General features: G+C 37.5%; 1 protein-coding gene across 1 annotated transcript; it reads right to left on the bottom strand.

Annotated features, from left to right (window-relative positions):
- Nucleotides 1–5647: 5647 nt before the first annotated feature.
- On the bottom strand, nt 5648–9237 carry gpr18 (G protein-coupled receptor 18). Its single transcript, XM_079882338.1, has 2 exons — nt 8959–9237; nt 5648–6805 (listed from the first exon to the last, which is right to left on the bottom strand). Exon 2 carries the CDS (start codon nt 6793–6795, stop codon nt 5806–5808), a length of 990 nt encoding a protein of 329 aa, XP_079738464.1. The 5' UTR covers nt 6796–6805; nt 8959–9237; the 3' UTR covers nt 5648–5805.
- Nucleotides 9238–9838: the final 601 nt, after the last annotated feature.

The raw sequence follows: 9838 nt of genomic DNA, 5'->3' as shown, positions 1-9838 counted from the left end.
GCTATGTTTGGAATTACAACTTTCATGTCTCTTATCCCTGTTGTAATTCCGCCTTGCGAGTTCTGCTAGTGTGATACAATGGATCATGGGGAAGTTTAAGTGAGACCGAATTAAATATTTAGCCAATCCGACATGAGACCTGTCTGCTCCACAGTGCTACAATTAAACCAGGGTGCTGTGCTTTTGCGTGCAACACTCGATCCCCGCTGAACGCTGTCAGGAACATGCTACTTTACAGACTTAAAATAAATCTTGTCCTAATCTATTGAAAAACCTGACAAGTGGAGACCAAGGTTTCAAGGCACTTAGCTGAGTAGTGTAGAAAAAGGACTGTACATTATTTATGCCCTCTAATGGTGCTGCTATTCTCTGTGTGTGAATCAGCAACAGACTTGTCCGCTAAAATAGCCGCCGCTGTAATCAAAGCCATATGTTTTCCTCACCTCTCCTCCACTAACTGACGGGTCAATGAGACTTTTCTTTGCATTGAGCGCATTCTTTCAGGGATATCTCACCTTATGATATAGATTAAAGAGAGCAAGGTCTTTCTCCCCACTTCTGACCAGTCAAGATCTTAATGCATAAGCCAGTGAGGGTAAATACAGGCACCGCTGGGAACCGCATTTCTGTGGCTATAGAGATAATGAAGGGCACCATCCAAACGTTTTCAAACACCATTATCCACCTCAATTTATTAGGCCAACATGCCACTTTTGGCATGGTTTTGGATAAGATGTGGGGGGGTGGGGGTGGTTCTTCAGACCAGATTCTCAAAAGCTTGACCACATGGTGAAAAATGAATAATAAGTTCTTATGAGAGTAATCTGCAATGTCAAATCTTTATTTGTCGATGCTGTACCTGAAGGTATGATTGTTTTGAATATTAGGAGGACAATGGGGCTAAAGTCTAAAAAATATTTTTTTAATTAAACATTTTATAAATACAGGCAAACTAGGGTATAAGGCCCCTGGAGAGCTGAGCTATTGTGTGCATTTATTTATTTATTTGTTAGTTTATGATATAGCCTAGCAAGGCACTTTTGAGTAACATTTAAGTGCATACATACTTATGAAGATACACTTTTTTCCCCCCTGAAATTAAAACTTTTCTGTACATTCAGTTGTATAGAAAATGATGAAACCTGCTATACAGCTGTATAGGGTTTGAATGCAGGTGAGAATCAACCATGATGGATAATGCATAACTACTCTCTAGCCAGTTTGGTGGGTTATCACTAAATGATGTCTTATCACTTTGCATGTCTCTTAGGGGAGAAGCCTTTATTTTTTTAAAGGAACATTTGCCCATAGAGTAATTAGATTAACTGTTTGGAATGCCTTTGTTTTATTTTAATGGTGTCCACAAACAATGACTGACTGTTGTAAATCTGAAAGCAATTTAGTGATTCAGACTCAGTAATTTATATTCTATTTAAGTCAAAGCTGTGACTTTGATTATCTAGTTCTTATATTTTTATTTTGGCTAGTAGAAGTTGCTGGCCAGTAAAAAGGTTAAAAAAGTTCATTTCAAACCCTATAGTCACACAGAGAATCTAGGCTATCAAATGAGTGCGAACTGTATAGTCTTTAAAGTCAGCATGAAACGAAAAGGTATTTTCTTTATTGATCCTATTGTTAACGATTCATACATGCATATGTTTCTTTTTATTAAACGACATTTCAAAATGTAAAACTGGATCTTCTGGTGAAATGATTTCTCTGGTGACTTATGCTTGACTTCTCCAATCATTTCAATCAACTGCAAGCTTGCATTCAGAATAATCCAGCAGTGTTATTTTAATCATTATCTCTTTTTCACCAGTAGGCCACTAGGTCTATGTTTAATATAAAATAATTTCTCGTCATGGCTTCGAAAACGCACAAGGATGTCTGCAATCACTTGATAAAATGATAATAGAGTGAAGCGCAAGATGTGTATTATAATGACAACACAATAAAATGTTGTGATTTTTTTTGTGCCATAGTTTTCTTTTTCAAAAACATTGATGCATTATTGATTATCTGTTATTTTTCATGTTTTAATATTTTGATAGACATATTTTAGTCAACATTCATTTTCATAAAAGAGTGTTTTAATTTAAAATATTTTAATTATCGCCATGACAGACCCACCCCCTGCAAACTCCCTACTCGAGTACTTGTTTTTTAGACTTGTCAGTACTTAAAATGAAGAATTGACAAAAATGCCCATCCATAATTCAGATCTGCCTTCAATTGTGTTGTAGTCGCACAGTAGTACTTCCATTATTATGAGCTGGTGGGCAAACAAATCCAATATGTCTTATGAAAAATGATGTCTATTTTTAATTCTTTAAGAGCACTGTGATATTTTTTAATGTGGAGTTCTCTAGTACATGTCTAGAATTCAAACACATGTCCTAAGACATGTTCACTGTACAGCCGTTCACATGAATCCCATTCCCCTTGAGTGGTCTGAGGAAGCCAGTCAGACACTACCAGTTCTAGTCATGTTTTTTATATGATTTGTGAATTTGGCTCTGGTATAAGTGCTCACGAACAGTAGAATCCCATTATAATTCCCATATCACAATATAAAACTGCAACAGCTGAGGCATAAAACAACACCCTACCAACTCCATTGAAGTCACCGGAGACGCTGCAGAGCAATATCCCACCAAACACATACTGCGGGCCCACTCCGATCATCACTTGATAGTGTGCTGACAAGCAAACTCTATTAAGCTGTCTTCAAATATGCAAAATGATATGATTTTACAATGATTACATATTCACTTCCCAGCTGGCTGGCTCCATGCAACTCCATTTGTCATTGACTATTGTGTCCAATTATATGATTAGCTCCAAACACTCCGCCACTTGGAGAGCTCTCGTGTGTTCCAGTGCACTGACTGATTCACAAACAAAGTCATTACAACATGTATTCACACATATCAAATAACAAACAGATGGCCATTGTGCGCTGGCTGATTTGTTTGTAACACGAGCGGCAGAAAAAAGGTAGTTTTTTGCTGGGCTTTGTTTAAGCCCCGACTGTTTTATTCCCAGAGAGAGACATCTGGCTGCCGAGGCGGCTAAATCAACTCAAATGAAAGACAATCTTGTTTCCATTAATTTTTCCTATGGAAAAAGTACTTGTTATGAAGATTCTAAATTACTGAGAAAGCTTCCAGATAATTCATCATATGGGCCAGACAGAAGACTGCAGTTGCTCAGAGAGTGTCTGTCTCCATTAACTTGATGTGTATCGTGTGTGTGTGTGTGTGTGTGTGTGTGTGTGTTAATGTTTGCAATGCACAACTTACAGTAGTGTGATACGATTATTTTGGGCAGATCAGTCTGTCAATGACAGGTGCTGAAACAATAATTTTGCTGCTTGTATACAGTGTCCCCAAAAAGTATTTGGACATAGAACAAACTGGTTTCAAAGGCATTTTTTAGTGGATGTATGAAGTTAGTTCCCCTCAAGTTCACACAGGTGTCCTAGACAGCAGAATAACCACGCAGTTCATCATATCAAAGTCTGTTTGAAATGGAAGTTGTACTAGTTGTACTTTTTAATTGTTGCTTGCAGTGTCCAAATACTTTTTTGGGCTAACTGTAGATGTAGTTTTTGGATGTAAGAGATTTATATAGATTTAAGAGCTTTATAAACAAGTTTCAAAAACATATCTAGTGCTGCTCTATTGCAATTGTTCATCCAAACAGGTCCCACCCCAAAGTTTAAGAGTGCTACAAAGGCCCAAGTTTATACTCTTCAGAAAGACTAACTACTTTTTTCTGCACATTAAAGGGTTAGTTCACCCAAAAATGAAATTTGTCATCAATTACTCACCCTCATGTTAAGATATTTTTGATGAAATATGAGAGGTTTCATTCTGACAACACATGGGCAGCAACGTCATTGCAACTTTCAAGGCCCAGAAAGGTAGTAAAGACATTGTTAAAATAGTCCATGTGACTACAGTGGTTCAACCTTAATGTTATGAAACAATGAGGTGTTGTGATGTTCTGATGTTGTGCCAGAACGCCGGCTCATTTTTGGCTGACGATGTTCATGTGAGCAGAAATTTCATTTTTGGGTGAACTAACCCTTTAACAGTAGACAGTACAATTTTTTTTTTTTTTTTTACATGTATCAAATTGAATAATTATGCTTAATCAAGTGAAGTGCAGGGTATCCATTAGCTATATTGGTATTTGATGCATAACAGGTCCAGAGTTGACTTTAACTATATGAATGTATAAGCTCCATGATTAGTCACAAGTGGTCACTAGGGGTGGGGGTGGGCTTCACTTTTTTATTATAAATGGTCCTTCAGTGAGACATGCACTTTAAAATTGCAAATATTCAATACAGTCTCTCAATTAATATGCCACAAAAGCTTCAAACATTAATAATAATTACAACAGAATGAGAAAAGAAACAGTTTTAGAAGGAATATAGCATGTCACCACAGGATTTGTCAGCTTCTCAAAGAATAAATCAATCCACCAGTCACATATTTTAAGGAAAGTTAAAGAACACAAAGAGAAAATCTTATTTGAAAACATCACAATCCAAAACTATGAGTTAATATAATGGCACTCTCAAGTCATTTATTTACATTACATGACACCACCTGATGGTGATATTGAGACAAAGCACTGTGATTGTATAGCATAAATGTGCCCTGGTCAGTAGCGCCACCTGCTGGTGCCTTATACAGCAGCGATCAACCACGTTTAATGGAGTACACCCAACACTGAACATTTTGCATGTCTCCTTTTATATGACTCCCATTTCAGGTCTTAAAATCTCTTCCAATGAGCTGATGAGTTGAATAAGGTGTGTTTGATTAAGGAGACATGCAAAATGTGTAGTATTGATCGTGGTTGGGAACCAACAGGTCAAGTTTAATGTTGTGCTGTACCAAAGGCCTATTTCAGTTTGGTTTCATTGTGATCAGCTTTTGTTAAAAAATGGTGCAGAATGTTTTAAGTTAGTATTTTAATCACATATATTTGATTAATCGGTACTTATTTAAAAAACATTTTTTTTAATTAACTACATTCTTAAAAATAAAGTGCTGCTATGTAATTTAATTAGCTTTTCCCTTTTTGGGAAATTTAACGTGCATTACATCCCACACTGAAAGGTAGTATCTCGTTTTACACTTCTGAAAAGACCAAATATTCTAGTATGCACTCCTTTTGAACTAACCTCATCAAAGACATTTGCTGTTTCTGAAGATCATACTAGGTATGATAAAAAAGCATGCTTTGCAAAAGACTAACATGTTTTGCACAGATTGTGCTGAGACTGCAAAGAAAGTTTTAAAGGAAACTGTTTCAAACACCTTGCCGTGATTATGCAACAACATTCCCAATTTTTATATATAAAACTCATTTTTAAAATAACAGACACACTTGCAGCATGAAACAACAGCTCGAAACAGTCTGCCTCCTTGTTCACACATACAGTAATACTTGCTGCAGCACAAGTGAATTAGCGATGGGTGGTGATGCATACCCGACAGCACAACTAAAAAAAGTTTAACTTCATGCAAATGAGCGGTGATTCATTGCAGCGACTACCAATGAAGTTACTCGTGGACATGTGATTCGTCTCATGTGAGACAAGACAAGAAGTTACTGTTACTGTGAGCAATTTCACTTTTCAGATTTGTTTCTGTTTGGAAAACATATTTGAGTTTGACTCATGCATTGATAATCGTTCATCTTGTTCTGCAATTTAAATCTTGTTCTGTAATTTAGTTACAAACATCGACATGTTTACATTGTTTTTGTCAGCTGTGTTATTGTTCAGATCATGGCACTGGTCAGGTTGCTGATTGAGCGAATACTGTTGGTGTGACGGCTCTTCCTGCGAACGCTCCTCAGATAGTTCCTGTACAAGATCACGCTGATCACACGGTCCTGAAACTGCTTCGACACAATGTAGAAGAGTATGATGTCCAGCACTGTACTCGCATTCATCAGGAAGGTGGTGAAGGCCCCCCAGGTGTTGTAACCCTGCCCACCGCTGGCCAGCAGCATGGAAACAAAGCAGATGTGGAAAGGCACAAAGCACACAAGCACCTGAACGATCAGTGTGATGATGATCCTGATGGACTTCTGCTTGACTTTGGGCTTCAGTTTGGACGTGCGGCCGTGGATGAGGTTTTCTACGATGATCATGTAACAGCCCACCATGATGCACACCGGCACCAGGAAGAAGAAGACGATACGTGCGAAGTGGACGGGATTATCACGGCGCAAGTAGATGATGTCGTGCATCTTGATGCAAGTGGTATAGTTTGAGATACTGTCTGGGTCCTCTTCCAGGAAGACGAGCGGAGCCGTGCTGCCTAGGGTCATGATCCAGACTCCTGCACAGGACAGCAAGGCTTTGCGAACACTTTTTAGTTCTCTGGTGTGTCGCGGCTGCACTATGGCCACATAGCGATCTGTGCTAATGAGAGCGAAGAGCCACAAGGCTAGGCAGGGATAGAGCACCGTTAGTGCTGCGTTAATTCTGCAGAACACGTCCCCGAAGGGCCAGTAGTCTTGACTGTAGTAGACAATTCGAAAGGGCAGCAGTAAGATAAATACCAAGTCCACTAAAGCAACATTGATCATGTATACGGTGATGGAGTTCCGTCTTTTAGTGGTCAAGGCAAAGACCCAGAGAGCAGTCAGATTGACCACTATGCCTATGGTGAAGATAATGCCGTAAAACACTAGGCTAGCAGTCCGGTACACTTGTGGAACGTGGCCCTCCATGATGACGGGCAAAGATGTGTTATGATCCATGATGATTTGCCTGATTTGACCATAAAAAAAGAAACCAATGAAAAACAGGTTTTTCAGGTTCAAAACTATAGAAAACTATAAAACAGGTTCAACTATAGAAGCCTATTTTAGAATTTTAAAAACAAGGTAATAGACCATAGCACCTTACTATAGTGCCAATATTTTATTTTTGGCAAAAATGAAAACAAGGATGGATGGATAGATGTACAGTGGGTTCAATGGATTGCAGTGATGTTTAAAGTGCCCCTATTATGGTTTTTCGAATATTCCCTTTCATGCAGTCTGTAATACAGCTGTTTGTGAATGTAAATGTTATGCAAAGTTGTAAAGTCGAAAGTGCACAATCAATAAAGTTATTGTCTCCCAAAAGAAAGAATCGACCCTGAACCGCCAATACGAGGCGTTTTTTATTAGAATCCTACTGCTTTACGGTTCTGCGTCACTAGACGATACATATGCAAATTTCAAAATAGTTTTGTGTTTTATATTGTGTACGTTTCTGGCTAACCAGCTTACTCGTTACTGTCTTACTGAAATACTTCTGCGAAGCAACTGTGGGCCACTATTAGACTGTGTCTATTAATAACTGTGTCTATTAATGCAAATTGTCTGTCATTCTTATTACTTTGAGTAAAGATAAAGGATGGAGCAAGATTTGTTTTACAAACGTTTGTTACATCAGTCATTCACGTATAGTGCTGGCCTGGGCGAACATATGCACCGTTATTGATACAGTTAATAGTTCCCGCATGTGCACCGCAATAAATTAGAAATATACACTTGGGTTTGTTGATGGACATGCTGATGGTGAGGAATTACAGTTGAAACATCTCATAATGTACCTCAAACTGAGTACCGTATCACACTGAGAAACGCCCTGCTCGAGTCGTCCTTTCGATGGAGGTTTGGGTTGAATAACTAGTCCTTCTAATGTTTCATCATCGGACTCGCGCTCAGATTGATATGGTAAAAACGTCATCGGTCAAGCTGTAGGAAGCCTTTGGACAGAGCTGACGTTCAGTTGTGGTAATGGGCGTGTAGCTTCCGACAGAACAAAATTAGGAGCCTTTAAAATAGCATAATAAGGGTACTTTGATAACATACTGATTGTTCAGCTGACTAAAAATCTTTCCCACAGAAAAAAATTCCATAAAACAGTTTTGAAAGTTACTTTGTACACTGTATGCCATTTGTAAAGACTGTAACAGTATTTACAATGGCAGTGTATAAAGTCTATCCCTCACAGTCTATCCCTTTACTTTACATCTCACAATTTAAGCTTTATATCTAGTAATTCTGTAGTATTCTGTTTCTTGCAATTGCGACTTTATTTCTTACAATGTGTCTTTACATATTATTTTAAATTCTCTCTTTTTTACTCTATTTACTTCTTTACTCTCTTTTTACTCCACTTTTTATTTAATATAGTAACAGTATAATAGAATAGTAACAGAAAACACAATACACTGTAAAAAATTTCTAACCTCTCCAAGTCAAAATTTTCTAGTGACTGGTCACATCTAAATTTTTAAATTGGCCCAAGTGCAATTCTTGTTGCAATAGTCTGTTAACATTGGCTCAATGAGAAATAATACGTCAGACTAATTGAAAAATTTAGATGTGATCAGTCACTAGAAATTTTTGACTTGGGGGATGTAACTTTTTTTTACAGTGTAGAAATATACAAATATAATTAAAAAAATCTTAAAATGACATAATATTATGACAGAAATGTCTTCTTGGGTGAACTATCCTATCACTCTTTCTTCATTTGAATTGAAGGGTTTGTAAAAAAAAAATCAAGTCATTAAAAAGTCTTAATAAGAGAAAGGAAACAGACTTCTGAAATAAGATACAAAAATGTAAAAACAAAATGTTGAATATTAATCAATATACTAGTGCATCACTTGAAGGAAATAGGAAGAATACTACTTTTACTACGATTCTCAAATATCTGTGCAATATCAATGTACATCTTTCATCAAGTCATCCTCTACCTTAAATGAGTGGATATAATGCCACTCTACAAAAGTTGAGAAAAGTTGTAAAAAAACACATTTGACCTACAGCATTGTCTTCTGATGTGATTGGCTGTTTTTAAAACCTATCGTTTTTGGGTGTTTTTGTTCTACAAGATAACCAAAAACATTCAAAGGTACCTACCTCAGAGATCCATGTTGTTGGCATCGTAACTGTTCTGAGAGCTGTACGGGTGATGACTGTACTGTACCATCGCTGCGGCGTTTCGATCTAAGATAGAGGAAGTAATGAAGCCAATGTCTTTATTTAGATTATAATTTTTCTTTTGGTTTCTGTGAAGCCCCTTCACTTCCTGTAATGCATGCACTGGTGCAGAATATATCTCAAAGGCAAACTGTATGTCATATGCCGTTTGAGAGCAGTGGAGATGTACTGTAAAGATGTGACAGGTTTGGGTGCTGGTTATTGATTGGGAAAATAGGGTTTGTCACACAGCATTAGCTCTCTTGGGAGCAGCACACAGCAGGTGGCAACAGAAGGCATCTGGTGTTGAAGAGTTTTAATTAAACACAGGATGCTGAGGTTGTTGGTGTATAAACAGGAAATGAGATCTTTATGTAGGGTGAGATGGCAGCTCATCTTAAAATTCACAGAACTAGCTCTAGACCTGACTAAAGAGATCACTTTTAGACTCAGTTACTTTTGCTGAGGTCAACTGGTTATCTGAAAACAAATATGATTGTTGTCTGCCACATTTTTCAGGCATAACTATGAAAAAAGAAAACAGCTTTTGTATTCTGTGTGAAGAGTTTTTCATAAAGAAAAAAATTATTGATTTATGGCCGCCATTGTTGGTTTGCATTTTGAAGGCAGAAAATACATTCTTTCATCATTTGCTCACATTCATGTAGTTTCAAACCCACATAACTTTCTTTCTTCTAAGGAACACGTCAACTTCGTCAACTTTTTTTAATGTTGGTGAACTATTCCTTTAATAACTGCTGTTGTTCTGTGACCAAAAAAACCACACGAATGAAGTGTTCCAGCAGCGACATTCAGCCGG

This window comes from Squalius cephalus (genome assembly GCF_949319135.1).
Source record: "Squalius cephalus genome assembly, chromosome: 9".
In the NCBI taxonomy this organism is placed as follows: Eukaryota; Metazoa; Chordata; class Actinopteri; order Cypriniformes; family Leuciscidae; genus Squalius; species Squalius cephalus.
The sequence above is the reverse complement of the archived record's forward strand: the minus strand, read 5'-3'. Positions and strand labels throughout refer to the sequence as shown.